Source organism: Podarcis melisellensis (assembly GCF_964234715.1).
Source record: "Podarcis melisellensis genome assembly, chromosome: 14".
Taxonomy (NCBI): Eukaryota; Metazoa; Chordata; class Lepidosauria; order Squamata; family Lacertidae; genus Podarcis; species Podarcis melisellensis.
The window spans coordinates 52178293-52196696 of NC_138546.1; the positions used below are offsets into that span (position 1 = coordinate 52178293).

The 18404-nt window shown below is 45.8% G+C and overlaps 2 protein-coding genes across 6 annotated transcripts in view; one reads left to right on the plus strand and one right to left on the minus strand.

Annotated features, from left to right (window-relative positions):
* The first annotated feature begins 416 nt into the window (after positions 1-416).
* On the plus strand, positions 417-9049 carry SH2D7 (SH2 domain containing 7). The gene is made up of 7 exons (XM_081887511.1): positions 417-569; positions 950-1039; positions 4849-5014; positions 6200-6412; positions 6668-6680; positions 7131-8146; positions 8637-9049. Exons 1-7 carry the CDS (start codon positions 427-429, stop codon positions 8694-8696), a joined length of 1701 nt encoding a protein of 566 aa, XP_081743637.1. The 5' UTR covers positions 417-426; the 3' UTR covers positions 8697-9049.
* Positions 9050-12863: 3814 nt separating this feature from the next.
* Positions 12864-18404, minus strand: part of CIB2 (calcium and integrin binding family member 2) — a 39509-nt gene continuing 33968 nt past the window's right edge. For 3 of the 5 annotated variants that reach the window (XM_081887833.1, XM_081887831.1, XM_081887834.1), the window contains 2 exons: positions 18180-18375; positions 12864-13975 (listed from right to left, as the gene is read on the minus strand). In XM_081887833.1, coding sequence (XP_081743959.1) covers positions 13954-13975; positions 18180-18375 — 218 coding nt within the window. In that variant the 3' untranslated portion in view covers positions 12864-13953. Of the gene's footprint in view, positions 13976-16375; positions 18376-18404 lie in introns of those variants that run through there. The other 2 variants (XM_081887832.1, XM_081887830.1) reach the window with 1 other exon arrangement.

Here is an 18404-nt window from a genome sequence, read left to right on the forward strand (position 1 = left end):
GTGACCTGGGAGACCAGAGTTTGCTTCCCCACTCAGAGGTGAAACTCACTGGGTGACCTCAGGCCTACCTCACAGGGTTGTTGTGGAAATTAATAAGGAGTAGGAGAGCTGTATGTGTCATGTAGAGCTCCTTGGAGAAAAAGGTGGGATAAAAATGCAACAAAATACAATAGCTAGAGGTTCAGGCTCTGTCAGACAATTTGAAAGTCACATGAGTTGCCCCAAAGTAAAGTTGCATGCTATCCCTGCTATTGAGGAAACATGATCCTCTGTTTATATTTTTACTCTTTGGAAGAGAAAGCTGTAAGCAAATGAGATCTCTAGGAAGCTATAATACAGACCACGCAACTCTTCCTTTCCTCCCCTCCCTTCTTTCAGCTATTTCCATCTCTGGATAAATAATAGGCACCGCAATTTGCTTGAGGGATGGAAGCCAGCCTGGAAATTGAGAACCAGCCGTCCGAGATGCTCAAGGACCTGGTGCTGAGGTGGTTTCTGCAGACGCAAGTTCCTCTTATGTTACAGGACGGCAGCTTGCCAGAATGGTTCCATGGATTCATTACAAGGAAGTAAGGAGAAAAGCACTGAAATGAATGTTTTAGTTAATTGCCACTGTCTTTTGAAGTAGATGATTTGGGATTGATGGGAGGCTGCTGGTTTTGTACCTTTCTCTTTTTATTAAGAAAAGAAAATGTGCTTAACAGGAGAGTCCATGATAGGGTTGTTGTGGGTTAGTGAGTAGATCATCGGGATAGGATTTATTAGATCCACTTTTCTTGAGGACTTTTAAAAAATGCAAACTGATGTGGAAATGTTAAGAACTGAATTTACAATTGGAAAAATGAGAAATGGAGAAAAAACAAAAACTGACAGAATCTTTCATGTCTAACCTCTACTTCTGTACCAAATCAGGCTGTGACATTATAAAAGAAGCTGTCTCTTTGTACAGGCAAACTGAAGAGCAGCTGAAAGAAAAAAGCTTTGGCAGTTTTCTCATCCGATTAAATGAGAGATCGTTTGGATACATCCTCTCCTACAGGTAAGCTTTTGAGTTTAGATTGTCTCTTTGGCTGGAAAATGCCACCATTTTCAAATTGTCTTATACTGGGTTTTTGTTTGTTTGTTTTGGACTTCCAGCAGAACGTCATGTAGAATCACTGCTCTCGCTCTCTGCCATTTCTCCTCCAATAGGCAGTCCGCTTTCTGTGGCCACTCAGTCCCTATGGGGTGGTTTGGGTGGATGGCCACCCCAAGGGTTGCTGCCTCTATATAAATTTGTTCTTCTGAAAGCCCTGGGCCCCTTCAAGCCTCCTGAAAGCTTTCTCTCTTGTGTGTAGATGGTCTTAGGTAGACTACTTAGGGAGCAGCCTGTGTCACCCGAGCACTGGAAAGAGAAGGAATGATGGGGCAACAGGGAACTAATTCCAGAGAAGCATGTAATTTGAGGCCACTGACTGCAATCAGGAGGAAATGCCATACTGTGATGCAATACTCTAAGTTGTCCCTCCTAAGACTGAATTGAATCAAGTTCTACTCAGAATAGACCTGCTGAAATGAGTGGAACTAAGTTAGGCATGTCCATTAACTTCAGTGGATTTACTGTGGGTTGATTTTGGATCAAATTCTGCAGGTTTCATCTACAGGTGGTGAGATCCATTGGTGATATTGTTTGGCTCTGTTGACACTGAAATGATTATTTTGGCCGTAGGTTTATAAGTGGGGTGGGGATGGATCCTGGTCTACCATCCTTAAGCAATTGTTTGGTAAGTATATGGGATATGGCAGCTTCCCTCTGGCAGCTTGCCCTGTGGAACTCCATGCCAGTAGAGTTTCAGCAGGAACTATTTCTGCCTTCTTTTAGCCACCTTCTGAAAAACTGTATAGTGACTGGTGTGGCTAGCAGCCCTTGATAGCCTTATTCTCCATGGATTTTTACAGGCTTCTGAGTTGGTTTGTGGGAAAGTTCCTTCTCCTCTCAGGGTGCCATTTGTGATGTCCTCAGCATGGCCAGGACATGGCCAGGACACCTCCGCCCCACAACTGTGAGACCTTGAAGCTCTGGTGCTGCCAATTTTGTTACAGAGCAGGGCTGGCCTCCAGGTGGTGATGGACTCCAGCTCCCCACAGCCGTAGCCAGCGGGACCATGGGCCAAGAATGCTGGGAGCTGCAGCCCAGCGACCACGGAAGGATTCCCCAGTCCTGTTGTGGAGCCTGGCTCCCCTTCAAAGCATCACTTTCTGTGACATAAGAGCAGCCAATTGTTCAGAGAAAACTGACTCCTGGTGCTAATCGAGACCTTTCAGATAGTTTGCTAGTCATACCACAAATGGTGAAAGAGGTACTCATGCAAATTCAGACGTGTTAATGTGTCGAAGGCCCTTGATGAGTCTCTGCATGGTGGCTTCTGTCACTGTGGCTCATTTGTTGTCAAATGAAAAGCATTTATTGCACACCCAAAGCCTTATGACGGGCTCTGTCCATCTCTTCTCTCAAATGCTATGTCTGAATTCAATCCTTCTGTGGTGACTTTCCATGAAGAGGTACTCCTTCTTATACAGAAGGTCAGTATTCAGGCTTCTGGTACTGCTCTGCTTAAAAGAATTAAATATATGATGAGAAGCAGAGAGCACAGCCAACAAGATAACTTCTCCCACGAAAAACGCAGTCTTTTTCTAATGTACTAATGTATAATAAGGTAAACCCTCATGTGCTAAGCAGAACCTTTGTGATGTTAATTTATTATGTTTGATTTTGGTATGGAAATTTGTTCCTATAAGTTTACCGCTAGATATCCTTTCGACTTTTACTTTATTTGGCATCTGTTATTATACTTGCTATGTTGTAAACAAATAAAAGAAACGAAAGAATGAAATTTATCTTATGGGAGCTAGTGGCTCTTAGGAACATTTTCTAGGGTGCTTTGGAGTTTTTAACAAGCCAAATGAAGCCTATGATCATGGAGGTCCCTATTCTGTACCTTTCTGATTTTTGCGCCCCACTTACTTCCAGGCAGGAGTTCTGGACTACTGCAGTGCTGCACATGTGGAGCTGCCTTGACAATTGTTCAGAAGCAGCAACTAGCCTGATTTGCAAATGTGTGCAGTTCTGGTGGGTGTGTCATGTGTTAGCGGAGGGACAGTACCTTTGGTTGGGAACATGTCCTGCTCCTTCTGAGGTACTTTGTCCACCTTTGGTCCTCACCCTGCACTCAGCTCTCACCTGTGGCTCCTAGAAACTGTCAGCATGCAACAGTGGCCACAATCCCAGGAATGGCTTTGACTGGCCAGTTCAACCAGGTATGGGTAGCTAATGGGACTCAAACCCTCGGAGAGTTGTGTCTTCCCCTGCATGCGAAGACAGGCTTTGGCAGATAGAGTGGATGAGTCCAAGGGCGTGCCCAACGGTTAAGAAGGCAGTTTCTGCCCATGCTATAAAGGGATGTGAGGGGCAGATGTCGCTTGTCGGCCTAGGAGAAGGAAAACTCTGATCCTAAAGCTCTGCTGCCTTGTGGAATATCTTCAGAAGAAGAAAAGGCTAAGGAGTAAACCCTACACAAATTTGGAGTGGAGTCCCTAAGACGGTTGGATGGCGCCTTGTCTGCCTCCTTCCAGCAACTCCTGCAGCCAAGCTGGTGCCCAACGTCTTGCTCTGCTTTCCTTTGGACCACATCAGTGAGGCCGAGAGACAGGGGGTCTTGTTCTCTGGGAAGCCCAGGACATCCCTGCACACTGCCCAGGTTTGTATCCTGGAGAGGTCTCTTGGTTGCTGCTAGTGTGGTTGGGCTTTACCCGCAATGCCAGCAGTTCTGGTGGCAGTAACTAAAAAAGGCTATTGGAGAGAAGTGGACAATGCAAAGCAGAGCAACCAATATGATGGGGGTCTAGAGCAACTCCTGTATGAGGAAAGGTCACAATCATTTGTGGCTTTTTAGTTTAGGAAGAAAAAGTGAAGCAGGTTGGGGGCACAATAGTAGTTTATAAAAGCATGTCTGTTGTGGAGAAACTGACGGGAGAGACGTTTTTCATTCTTTCTCATTAATACTAGAACCAGGGATTGTCCACCAAAGCTAAATGGTGAGAAATTTGGGACAGACGGAAATAAGCACTTCTGAACTCACTGCCACAAGACATAGCAATGGCTGCCAACCTGGGTGCACAGTAATCGAGACAAAGTTAGGAAACACAGAATAACGAAGGATCAACTGGCGCTACCTCCAAATCATACGCTTAAAGAACTTTTACAGGCATGGAGCATCCTGGGAACTGTAGTTTGTTATGGGTGCTGGAAACTGCAGCTCTGTGAGATCAGCACCCTTGATAAACTATAAACTACAGTTCCCGGGCTTCTCCGTGACTGTTAAAAGTGGTATAATAATGCTTTACATGTATGCTGTATTGAGTTGTGGACCATACGGTGTCAAACAGGAAAGCTATTGCTCATTTCTGAATCTCTCAAACATTTTTATTGTATTGGGGCAACCCAGTCAGATGTGCAGGATATAAATAATAAAATTATTATTATTATTAAAATAAAATATATATTTTTAAATGTATGGAGTGATTGTATGGACTAAGTGCTTTGCTAATTCAGGTTGAAATTTGAATGAGGAGGACATTGGAAGCATCCCTGGTCAAGCCCTGTTTGCAGGCTGTGCATGGAGCTGAGTTGCCCCCGTCCCAGTCAAGGACATGAATCATGCTCTCTGAAGCGGACTTAGTAGCTGCCTAAGGGTACAGGACCTGTCGCTAACAATGCACCCAGATCTTCTGCTCCCCTTGCCCACACTCCTAGACCAGTGGAAATTCCTCTCTGCCTAGTCCTAAAAGGGGCACTTCTTTTGACCGCAGGGGAAAAGATCGATGCCGCCATTTTGTCATCAGTTGTCAACGGAATGGATGTTATGTCATATCAGGGGACACCCAGACCCATCCAAGCCTTGCAGAGCTCATAAGCTACTACCAGACTTCCAAGATAGAGCCTTTCGGAGAAAATCTGACTACAGCCTGTCCAAATGTGAGTCAAGCATTAGAGACTTTGTTTCAAAAATATAATCCTTCCTATAGTCATCCTGTGAACTGAATTGCTGATCTGAGCATTACATTTTGCCAAAAGCAACCACAGATAGAGTCATCCTGTTGCTTTTAGCCAAGTACAGCAATGTGATCAGCAATCCCGTTCATCTGGACGTGATGGTACCCTAAAATTGGATAAGCACCTCTTTATGTGCCGAGATGTTTCAAGACATTTTATAGCCTATTTTAACTTTCTGATATAATTTGCTGAATTTTGTTGGGGTTTATTGGGGGGGTTGGGGGTGCATTTTCATGTTTGATCTTCTGTGTTGTTTTTATGTTTTATTATAACTTTGTTATTGGAGTTTGATCCTGAAGGTTGGACTAGAAAACACAAGTCTAGGGCATAGTCTCCAACTGCCCCCAAGATGCCGGGACCGTCACAAAAACCCTTAAGCCATCACGGCTTCTCACTTTCTCATACAGAGTCCCAAATTCCCATCTTCATAGAGATACGCTAACCGCAAATGGCTTGGTGTTGGGGGAAGCGGAGGTAGAGAGAGTTGCCAAGTGAGGCCTTCTCCTCCGCCGCCGCCGCCACCGCCACCTCCTCTGCCCAAGTTGGAGAAGGTGGGTGGAGGGAAAGAGGGGAAAGTCTTGCACCAGGCCCGGGGGAAGAGAAAGAGGGAGTGGCACAAGCGGGGCACCACTGCTGACACTGCCACCGTGGGAAGCTTTGACTCTCCGGCCTGGCAGGCCCCTGGCAGCCACCCATCCAGCTGCCATGCTGAATAAAAACAATAAGGAGACCCTGAGAAGGAGCAGGCCCTGGGGGTATTGGGGTGGTTGCGAAGGCTGTAGCTGGCAAGGTGCAGGCAGGCCGGGGGGGCTGTAGTTTGAGGGGTGTGGGGTGGACAAGGAGGTTATGGGGGTCAAGGGACACTGGGCTTTGTATTCTTTCAACTGCAGGGATGCTCCAGGAAAGGATTAATTTAACTTCTACAGCTGCCTGAAAACTCTGTGTTAACATTTAAGGCTGGGAAAATGAAAAGTTGAGAAAAACTGAAAGTGACATATTCCCTGGAGCAAAGGTCCATCTAATTCAGCATTCCATTTTTCCTCCAAATCCTCTTGCAAATCTAACTACTGTTATCCCCCTTTCTATTTCTTTTCCATACCCTGATAGCAAGAGGAAAGAAGCATCTATGATGAAATCTCTGTGCATCAGCCAAGAGCTTTCCAGCAAAGCTCTGCAAGCACCACTTCGGAGCTGACCAGAGAAGTGTCTGGAAGCTCACCAGCCCCCAGGCCAGCAAAGCAAGAGAGCAGCTCCCAGCCAGCGACACCCAGGAAAAAGCTCCAGGAGCAGCAGGAGTCTTTGTCAAGGGAGAACCGAGAGGTAGATTTTTCTTGAGGAAAAAGCTCTGAGTGGCTACTGTTAGAAAGATGCTGGCAGTGGTTTTCAGTAGTTTAAATGGCTTTAAATAGACCAATTACTAAAAGAGGCAAACCCTCACTCTACTTAAAAAGTTGGAAGAGGAAGGTCTTCAGTAGGTGCCGAAAAGGTAAGAGAGGCAATGCCTAATTTTCAAGGGGAGGAAATTCCAAAGAGGAGGTGCGACCACAGAAAAGGCCTGGTTCCTATGTTGCGCAGAATGGACCTTCTGGTAAGATGGCATCCTCACCTGAAGAGCCTAGTGATCAACTAGGTATAGAAGGGGTGAGACCATCTTTCAGGTAGCCTGATCCCAAGCTCTATAGGGCTTCACACACCAAAACCAGGAACATAGCCAGCAGCCAGTGAAATTCTTTATGTAGGTTCCTTGAAATGTGAACTGAATCAAACTTCTTTCTCCACCCCTACTGACTCCGAGGCAGGATGGCTGTGTTGTACCTCTACTGGGGGGGGGTGATATGCCTCCAAATGCTGGTTGCTGGAAATCAGAAGTGGAGAGCTGTGCTCAGGTCCTGCCTCAGAGCTTCCCATAGGCATCCAGTTGGCCACTGTGGGAACAGGATGCTGCAATGGATAAGCCAATGGCCTGACTCACTAGAGCTCTTTTAGATGTTCTTTGAAAAGATCACTGTCCTCTCTCATCTTGAAATCCTTGTTTAAGAACTGGACATTAATCTCAGCCATTTCTTCTTGCTTTCCTGCCCCTTTCCGCAGGACCCCGATGCAGCCCCACTGGTGCCAGACAAGAGCTGCTTGCTAATAGCAGAAACCTTTGAGGAAGGCTTTGGAACCGAAGGAAGCATTGCTTATTCAGCAGTGAAGAAACACCCCTTAGACAACAGGAGCCTGGAGGTGCCAAAAGACATGTGCAAAGTGTTGGTGGACAGTTTGCCAAAGCCTGAAGAACCCAGCCAAGTTAGTGCCTCTCCCTACAAGAAAAAAACAAGTGCCGTGTTTGCATTGACTAAGCAATCTGATAGTCTATATGGCAAAAAAGTCGCAGAAAACTCCCATCCAGAAACTACTTACTCCATAATTAGCCGAGACCAAGACAAGAGCTGTTTGGCATTCCCTGCACCCACTAGCGGTCCATCCTCTGTTGCTACACCCAAGAAAGCAATGCTAAACCCTCCTGCCTCAGCTCCTCCCAAGCTGTCTCCTAAGTTACCTAATAAGCCTGTGACCTCCTCAGAACTCTGGGGGTCGCAGTCTCTATTTGCAGCCTATGCCAGCTCTCTTGTGTTTGAGAAAGAGCCTCAGGAACCAAACCACCCCCAGAGTTTGCCAGATTTGCCAAGGGGAAACATGCATGGGCAGATTATTAAGATGAAACACCCTAAATCCACAGCACCCCTCCATGGTGATGATCTTGATGAAGCAAGCAATACTTATGAACAGATTCCTTTTACTTGGTCAAAGGGCATCACCCATGACCCCAATTCAGAAAAGCTTCTCCAGTCTTCACTAATACAGCCCAAAGAGACTTATGATCAAATCTCTGTGAAGACTGGGAAATCCTCTAAGGCACAGGTCTATACTGTGAATCCATGCAAAAAGAGCCCTGATCCGTTCTCCAAAGCCTTTTCCTCAAAAAGGAATGTCTTCACTGCAGAGAACACCTATGAACAAATTCACTTCAGTCCTGGAAAAGAAGCAGAATGCAAGGCAAGCCAAAAGGTAAACTCTACTCAGCTTGCATAAAATAGCTCCGCTCATCCAAACCCAGCACCAATCCAAATCAGATCCTGTTGCACTTGCACCCCTTTGGTGTCACCCAGGATGGAACAGGGCCCAATCCTTCCCCCAGATCCCAACATGTGCCCACTTCCCTTATCTGTTTTTGCTGCTCCAGTGGTGGCAGCAGAGTCTTGGAATAGAAGTTTTTCCTGCTCTCCATTCCCGCCCCATGCCTTTCTGGTGCCCAGCACACTGCTTCAGCTGCAAATTAGGCACCTGGCTGGGAAATGCAGTTAGCAAGGTCAGAAACGCTGAGAAATTCATACTTCCCAGTGCTCCTGATGTCTGGGTCACATCATAGCAGCATGCAAGGCAAAAGGGAGCGGGGAAAGAGTTTTGCGTTAGCTCAATTAGATAGTTTGTGGTGCTGATAACACCAAAATTGCTGGTTTGATCTCCTTATGAGTCAGCTGCATATTTTGCAATGCAGGGACTTCGACTACATGATCCTTGGGGTCCCTTCCAACTCCACAATTCCATGATTCTCTGATTCCGTCCCTCCCATGATGCCCCTGCTGGAAGAGCAGTGAAGAGGAGGGGGTGTTCTGAAGGAGGTGTGGCAGGTGGGAAGTGGGGAAAGAGCCCTGATTTCTTCCCCAGCTCAGATTAAAATCCAAGCTGAAGATGAACTTTCCAGGGTGCAAAACTTGCCTTTTCAATTACCCTCGTGCAGAACTGCTCGGTAGACTACCTAAAAATCTCTCTCTGCCTTCCTTTTGAAATAAACCTTCATGTAATTCATTTCCCTACCAGAGTGATAAGCCCAGAAGATTCCTGTTTGCAGAAAAGAAGACTAAATTCTGAGCACTGTGCTTGAACTGTCGCTCTGAGCCTCAACCTGTACTAAAGATCACTAAATGAGAACCAGCAGCAGCTTGGCTTCCTAACAGTCTTCTTCCACCGTGTTACGAAACCTCATTGTTTCCTACTCTGGGCTGCAATGGTTGCATTTTTGCAGAAGTCCCTTTTCCCATCACAAGGCATGCATGGTTTTCTAGAACGTCCTATCTGCTCAGTCAGACGGTTCTGCTGACATATAAGTATCAGGTCTGATGTTTAGAAATATCCTTATCAGCAAAAACCATATTTACCTATTTATTTGAAGTGGCTCTTCACCTTGGCCATGGGTCGGCAAACTATGGTCCGCGGTCCGGATCAGGCCCAATTGCTTTCTAGATCCGGCCCGCGGACGGTGCGGGATCCAGGGAGCCGGCATAGTGTGCGCATGCACAATGGTTTTTGTGACTCAGCCAGGTTTGGGGGTCCAGCCCCTTCTGGGCCCGTCGCACGCGCAGCAATCTTTTCTTCCAGGGTGAGGGAGAGGGAAAAGGAGCCACAGGTTGGATTTCAGGAAGGGCAGTTGCGGCGGCAGGGGCTCAGTCAGAGGCGCCTGGGCGGCTGCACTCCAATGCAGCTCTGCGCTCTGCTGGGGAGGCCGCTCGGGAGCTGCACGGGGCGGGCCAAGGAAAGGGAAATCGCCGCCACGTGGGGAAAAGAAGGTTTTTGCTTGAGCAGCGCCGGCCAAGGGCTTTTCCCTTCACCACGCATGCGCACACGCTCTCCAGGGCTGACAGGAATGGCACGCTTACCTCAGCCCCCCACCCACCCCACCTTACGAGAGAAATAAGAACCGTCAATGTATAAAATGCAAAGGAAGCAGCGTGGGTGTATGAGGGAACACGCCCCCCTCCAAAAAAGTCACATTTGGGCAACGTTGGGGCTGGTCCCAATAAGGGGTTTTGCCAAAAATGTGGGTCATAATCATGGCAACATGCAGTCCGCCCCCCCCACAAGGTCTGAGGGACAAGGGACAAGCCCCCCCACTGAAAAAGTTTGCTGACCCCTGACCTTGACAGAAGTCAAGGCCTGACAGGCTCTGGCACTTTCCCCCCCTTTGAAATGTTTCAAAAGCACCATTGTAAAGCCCATCACAAGCCCCCTTTCTCCTCCTTTCAGTGTCCTCTCATTTGCTTAGTTTTGCCCTAGAGCAGAGAGGTTTTTATGCCAAGAGCCAAGTTCTCTCGTGCACAACCTTCCAGGGGCCACATGGACATCCTAAATGAATAAAAGCATAAATTCTAAAACTAAAGAAAAACCGTTGGGGGTCATTTAACAAAGTCCTGTTTTGGGTGGTGTATTTTGCTTATGAAAGAACATGTATATAGAAAAGTAACAGGGTTGGAATCATTGTTAGAAGAGTCTCACCTGGATACAACTCCTATAATGACTTTTGTCAAGCTGGTGCCCAGGGAATGCTTTTGGGCTACAACTCCCATCAGCCGCAGCCAGCACTGTGACACAGCACCCAACTGCCCCACTTTGAGCAGGAGACCCCAAATTCACAGAACGGGGATATCACAGGACTATGGGGGTTTTAGGAGCTACGTGGGTGGCACTGTGGTCTAAACCATAGAGCCTCGGGCTTCCTGATTAGAAGGTCGGCAGTTCGAATCCCCGTGACGGGGTGAGCTCCCGTTGCTCGGTCCCTGCTCCTGCCAACCTAGCAGTTCAAAAGCACGTCAAAGTGCAAGTAGATAAATAGGTACCGCTCAGGCGGGAAGGCAAACGGCGTTTCCATGCACTGCTCTGGTTTCACCAGAAGCGGCTTAGTCATGCTGGCCACATGACCCGGAAAAACTGTCTGCGGACAAACGCTGGCTCCCTCAGCCAGTATAGCAAGATGAGCACAGCAACCCCAGAGTCACCCGCGACTGGACTTAACTGTTAGGGGTCCTTTACCTTTTTATGGGGATTTTCAGTACACCTTTTGGTCCATATAACTCTCTCCCCTAGGAATGGGGAATCTGTGTTTCTCCCTTTGCAATTGGACCACAACTCCCATCATCCCTTCCTCTTGGCCATGTTGGCTGGGGCTGGTAGTCAAGCAGCGCACCCTGCTGGGAATGGCTGCTGTAGTAGCACTATCAGACAGACAGACAGACAGACAGAGTGAAATCTCTCTAGCCACTTTTATCACTGGGATGCAACGGGGGTGATGGGATTTGGAGCCCAACAGCATCTGGAATCACCCTAAGCACCCACGATAAGGGGGGTGGGGAGGGTCCAATACTCAAAATTACTTTGCTGCTACTTTTTGTTTCGGGGTTGACACACTATCCTCAAACTGCATCTATATTAAAATCCTGGATACCTAAACAAAACATTTCATTTTGGGTACTTCTGTTCAGTGCTCCAGTCACCCAATTCCACCTTCCCCCGGCCCACCTCCCCAGTTTCTCATCCTGCCCCTCTGTAATATTTTCAATCAGTATTTCATGGTCCCTGAGTGCACTCGGTCCTCCTTGCTCTGTTTCTGAAGTCTTCCCTTCCCCATCTTGGGGCTCCATCTGCAGCTCAATGACAGAACATCTGCTTTACATGCAGACGGCTCCAGGTTCAACCCCTGGCACCTCCAGGAAGGGCTGGGAGCTGTGGAGACTTTGGCCTCGCAAGTTTCAGCAGTGCCCTCTGCAATGCTAATATTTGGTCCCCTCCCCCGCCTCTCATGCTCAGTTTGACATCATTGTTGTAGTCCCCCCCCCCATGGCAGTGTGCCCAGTGTGGCAGAAGTGGTCGCACTACCCTAAAACTGCCTCTGCTGGGAGGCAGCCATGTTTGGAATCCTGGGATGATGGTGTGACTCCATATAAGGCAACTTTCTACGTTGGATGAACTGTTTTCTTGTGGGCAGCCGTCACTTCTCCCCTCAGGAAGATCATCAGAAAAGATGCCAAGGATTGAATCTGGGACCTTCTGCCTGCCTGTCTCCTGGTTAATTCCCACATGCTGTGGCAAGGTTCTTTGCCCCCTGTCTCTAGCAGCCATTAGGAGAAAGCATGAAAATTCACAATGCGATGGGACGGTGTCATGATAGCAAGAGAGAACTTGCTGGTCACATGTGAAATGGTAATAGATGCCCTGGCCCTCTGTCCAGAGAGGCCTCCCCTGGTTTGGGAGTTCTGAATTACCTGGTCTTCTTTCCAAAGCAGAATGGATGCATTGATCCTCCTCCATCCCTTTTGGACAAGTTTCTCTTCAGAATTCAGAGTGAATTCAGTCCTTTTTAAAATCCTACCCCGTCCACATCACCAACGCACATGCAGACAATGATTTTTTTTAAACCCACAGAAGCATATCTACAAGCAATTGTAGTGTGATTTGTACACCTGATTTGGTGTGATGATTTGTATAATCCACAGCAGCTGGTATTCAGATGCATATGCCTTTGACGGTAGAGGCAGAGCAGAGCCATTGTGGAGTGCTTTTTGTGCAGTGTTTTAGCAAGACATGCATCAGTAACACAAAGGGTGGGAACAATGCAAAGGAACCTAATAAAATGCTGCTTAACACACATGGCAGTGTGGTGCAGTGGTTAAAGTGTTGGACCAAGACCAGGGAGAGACCAGGGTTCAAATCTCCACTCAGCCACAAAACTCATTGGGTAACCTTGGGCCAGTCACTACCTCTCTGCCTAACCTACCTCACAGGGTTGTTGTGGGAAATAAATGAGGAGGGAAAGTACCATCTACGCTACCTTGAGCAACTTGGATAAAAAATGTGGGATATAAATGCAATGAATGAATATTAAAGCTCCTATTCCAGAACTAATTTCAGAAATCATTCTCGTTATACCAGGCCAAAAAACCACCAAGAAGAATAAAATCAGGAGTAGTTTAATCATGGACAACTTGGATACAGAAGCCACAAATATGTATCAGAGCCCTTCTATAAGACTGTTAGAGAACAGTTATTGTACATGTGTGATTGTCATCCTGCCCCAGTTTTCAGCCAAGACTGGGCATGAAAAGAAAAGGAAGGAAGCTGGTTTTGTAGAGAGGGTATGAGAGTCAGGGGTTGCTGCCATGCATTTGAGGAGGAAAATTGCATAGCTGGCTTTCTTTAAAAAGCAGGAGATGTCCTTATTCTTGGTGATGTACTTCCTCTTTACTTTTTCATGAGTATATTCTTGGCTTCATCTTGTGTGTGTGGTTGTTGTTGTTTTGCAATATGTCAGAATTATTGAAATGAATATGAAACTAAATGAGACCCTCATTGGATGCCAGCAAGATGATTCAAAAAGAGTCCATTTGAAGAAGAATTGTTTGCTAATATATTACTTTAAAAAAAAAAAAAAGATAAATGTTTCAAGTTTCTTCAGGATGTGAGCATCCATACAATACTGGTTGCTTAAGCACCTAAAGCCAGCCCAGTGGCTCCCTGGGCACGGACACCCATCTTCCATGATCACGGATGCAGCCACATCCATCTGTGTCAGGTGACAGCTCCGGACAGACGGTGCTACGCAACAGTGGAGACATCTCCTGTAAGGCCGGTTTTTATGTTTATCCATTACCTTCTGGGAGTCTCTGCTAGATCGCTCTTTCCTTTTTGCTTGGAGGGACAACAATATCAAATCTTTACAAATATAAAAATTGCAGGGAGACACACCGAGCAGCATCTGGTCTGGTTAAAACAATGTGGCCACCCCACAACATTTCATCTGCCTGCCACATCACTGGCCAACGGTGAAGGTGGGGGGAGCCAAATGTCTCCACAGGTTCATTCCAGAGAAACAGCTTCTTCTCTTCGTTACTGTGAAACTCTGAGATTTGTTCACTCCTCTGTTACAGAATTCAGAGGAGGAGGCTGACATGTAGGCCCCCTCCCCCTGCAAACACATGCAGTGCTTGAGATTCAGAGAGGCAGGACAGGCGTCAAATTATTCCCAGCAGCTCAGCCCAACATTTTCAGATTCGTATATGGAAGGTGCTGCAGAGACAAAAACAAGATTCAAGGTAACAGCAGAGCAGAAGCATCACTTTGGAAGAGCTGACAAAGGTGAGATATAAATGCAGTAAATAAATGAAGTACAGACAAAACTCAGGTGTGTGTGTAGTGGATTAAATATTTTGTCACAAATATCTGAACAGTGGGCTCACAGCTTGGAGCCTCCCCTTCAAATACTCGCAACACCCCTGGGCAAACAGCGCCTTGAATTGTACAGTGGTACCTTGCGTTAAGTACTTAATTCGTTCCGGAGGTCCGTACTTAACCTGAAACTGTTCTTAACCTGAAGCACCACTTTAGCTAATGGGGCCTCCTGCTGCCGCCGCGCCACCAGAGCATAATTTCTGTTCTCATCCTGAAGCAAAGTTCTTAACCTGAAGCACTATTTCTGGGTTAGCAGAGTCTGTAACCTGAAGTGTATGTAGCCTGAAGCGTATGTAACCCGAGGTACCACTGTACATGAAAGCAAACCGGAGACTGGTAAAGATCATAGAACCATAGAATTCTGTTGTTTGAATTTATATACCACGCTATACCTGGAGGTCTGAGGGTGGTTCACAGAATTCTAGAATTCTAGAGTTGGAAGGGACCCCGAGGATCATCTAGCCCAACCCTAGCTGTACCAGGTGGGAATTGAACCTGCAACCTTGGCGTTATCAGAGGAGCTGGTGTCAGTCAATAACTTGGCTGTGCCACTTTCTGCAGTAGCAAAAATATCTTCCAAGGGCAACCACATAGCCATGCAATGCAGTAATCAAGCCAGGTTGCTATCAGGGGCTCAGATAACCCCGGGCAAGGCACTGACGGTCTCTGTTGAAGCTATTGCTGCATCACCTGTACCAATCCATACAGATCTGTTTTTTAAAAAATAAAAAAGAGTTTTAGCTTCCACAATGATTTATAAAACAATTTCCTGTGGGAAATGTAACCAGTCTTGTAGAACAGAACACTTAAGCCATGGCCAGCTCTGAGTGCTAATGGGTCCATTAAAATACAAGCAGCCTCAAAATGATAACATTTTTAAAAAGTGAAATAAACCTACAGGGATCAAATTTTCTGACCCAGCCACTGTCTCAGTCATTTACAACTTATTCCTACTTCTGGACTCTGTCCAGCACAGACAATTTCCTCTGTCCTGGCCAGCTATTAGAACAGAGGGATGGGTTGTCATTGGAGTTTTTTTAGTTTTCCTCTTCCGCGCTTAGAGGGAAGGGCTACAGCTCCAGGGGTGCAGCATCTGCTTTGCATGCAGAAGGTCTCATTTTCAATCCCCGGACTTTAAACCTCTCCCATCTGAAACCTTGGAGAACTGCTGCCAGTCTGGGTAGGTCATACGGAGCTAGACGAACCAATTGTTTCATTGTTGTTTTATATTTCCTGTGACCTGTTGTCCACTGTGGATATGGCCAAAATCTGGATTTCCTGCACTGAGCTGGGTTGGGGGTGAACTAGATGCTTACCAGGTCCCTCCAGCACTTCTATGCATATCTGCTTTTGCAAAACAAAAGAAAAACAAAAAAGATTTCAAAGAGTGAAATCCTTTCGAAAATATGCACGTAAGAACTTGGAACAGAGAGGCAATCGTGATCTTGTAGCATCTGGTAAGTTCCCTGTGCAGTATAAACAAAGGCAGCCCAGATGTACTGAGATGAAGCTGACTAATATTACAAGGAGTAATGAAAGTAACAATATACAGAAGCAGCAGGACAGTAACTCAAAGATACTGGGTTCCTCTGGCGCCAACTCTTCCTCTTTTATGGAGTAATTTAAAACCCTCTGGGATTGCTGTCATTCTCAGAGATAGCGTGCACTTAGGGGGGAGGGATTATAAAGGCCAGTCCAATATTTTGGATGCAAAAGACCAACATATCCACAAAATACATTCATAGCACATTTAACACGGCTCCCCCACCACAGAGAAAGATTCTTGGGAGGTGTAGTTTACCCCTCACTGGGTTACAATTCCCAGCATCCTTAACAAGCTACAATTCCCAGGATTCTTTGGGAGAGAGCATGTGCTTTAAAAGTGTGTTTAGAATGATTTGATCAACTCTGCCTAGTCAAGCTATCTGTCCAGATTGCGACCCAGAGCCGCTGTGCCAGAAGGCCTACATTTCACAAGCAGCTGGGGGGGGGCGTCAGCAGGTGTTTGGACAGCACCTCTTTAAAGTGCAGAAGAGGGTTGGCAGGAGGCTCGCAGGATTGAATTCATGTACCCCAAATGTCTCTGCACACAGAGGAGGCCAATCTAGAACTCTTCACCCTGCCATTTACAGGAATTATCTGATGTTCCAAAGTTCAATGGCAAGTGTGGATCCTTATGTCGTCAAACCAACATTCTTGCATGTAATGCAATGGTTTCATCTTTTTATAATTGTGAAATAAGTTAAAATTTATCAACGGAGATGTGCTACAACTTTCTTGTTTAGTAATGAGCCTAGTTGTTACCACTTAAAAGCAAGTCAAATCAAATATACAAGGGAGCTTTCTTCTTTTTTTAAAAAAGTATCATAATCCAATTGGTGGTTCTGTTTAATCATACAGTTAGAATATTTAACTTTTATTTTATATGAATATCTTTCTGTTTTTAGTGTATATTCAATGTATGTTACATAACGCCTAAAATAAGTATCTGTTCCGGTAATGCTGACTATTTCAGTTCCAAAAAGGGAGAGAAGCTGGTATTTGAACCACAGCATTTGATTCATCAATCCTAATTTAATTAATTTTTTCCAACCCAAAACACCACTTAAGCAGTAGGAACTGTTTGGGGAAAGGCTGTGCTGAAACTCTGAATCTTGTTATACCTGTAATTGCATTCCCCCATTAAGCAAATCCCAAATAAGAACGAACCCAAACTCCGGTCTTTTGCTACTACCTCTTGGGCAGTCCTGTCTAGTGGGTGGGTGTGGGTGTGCGCAGGCATGTGCATGTGCTGCTGCCCCATTGCAGTGATGCTAAATTCCTGGATTTCTTACCTTCACCTCGCAGGAGGAGAACCCTATCTTCAAAGGAACTTGCAAGTTCCGTCTGGAGATATCTGAGCGGTGGCTTTATCCTTTTCCTGTCTCTAGAGTGTTGTGGGGCAGAATGCAGCCAATGGTCTGTAGCCACCATTCTGTGTCCACTCGTGCAAGAACACTAGCAGATGGGTGAGTGTTAATGTTGTGCAAAGAGGAATTCAGTACAGCCGTTGCATTAGGTTAAACCCATTGAACAACCCTTTTCATGATCTATGGCACCACAAAATTGCCAGCAACTTGCTTACGGTAGGTGTTCTCTTGCTCAGCTACATTCCACTGGTGCAAAGCATTTCACCGACACAGTAAGTACAACTGCTAAGTGATTTTAACTTGGCGCTACATTGGCTACAACCCAGTATCTTCAGGATCCTGACTGCACCTTCCTTTATGCTCTGCTCCTCCTCTCCACACATCTGCAAACAACGCTACAGAAGCAATGCCCTCATCCCATCCTGAAAGGAAAGTCAGCTCCCATTTGAATCATGGGGAAAGCTGTGGAAAGAAAATTTAAAATTCACGGCATGTAGTTCGCTAAAAGAAAACTATATGAAAATGATGTATAGATGGTATTTAACACCTGTAAAACTTGCTAAGATGTATAAAAACTCATCTAACTTTATCCTGGAAATGTAAAGAAAAAGAAGGTACGTTTTTTCATATGTGGTGGACATGCAAAAAGGTAAAAGGCTTCTGGGAAATGATATACAATGAAATGAAAAAAATGTTTCAAAATATTAGGAGATGAAGTGCCACAGAAGCAAAAGAGACTATTTATGTAGGCAACCACAGCTGCCAGAATGCTACTTGCCCAGAAGTGGAAAGAAGAGGACGTCCCAATGAAAGAAGAATGGAAGACTAAGATGATAGACTATGCCGAAATGGCAAAATTAACCGTGAAGATCAGGCACCAAGATGAAGGAAAATTTAATCAAGAATGGGGGGAAATTATAGAGTATTTTAAAGAACACTGTAAAAATGTTGAAACATTAGCAGGATTGTTGTAGCATTTATGAACTAAAGGTAAAATTAGGATGTGAAAATGAAATTGAAATTAAGTGAAGAAAAATAGTTATATGCAAAGAGAATAAAGGGGGGGAATGGAAACTGGGGGGTGAGGGGAAGTCAATCAATTCTGGGAGCATTGCAAATGCTTACACATGTACCTGAGGAAATCGGGTGCTTTGGAAATCATGTTTTCAAAATCAGAAAATCCAAGCTTGCCATCACCGTCCATATCCGCTTCGTCGATCACTTTTTCGCAGACCAGGCTCACCTCTTCCTCTGTCAGCTCTTCTTTTGTCAAATTGTTGAGGGTTTTTTCCAGATCAGATTTACAAATGAAGTTGTCTGTGTTAAAATCTGGGCAAGCAAAGATGGGAGAAAACAGG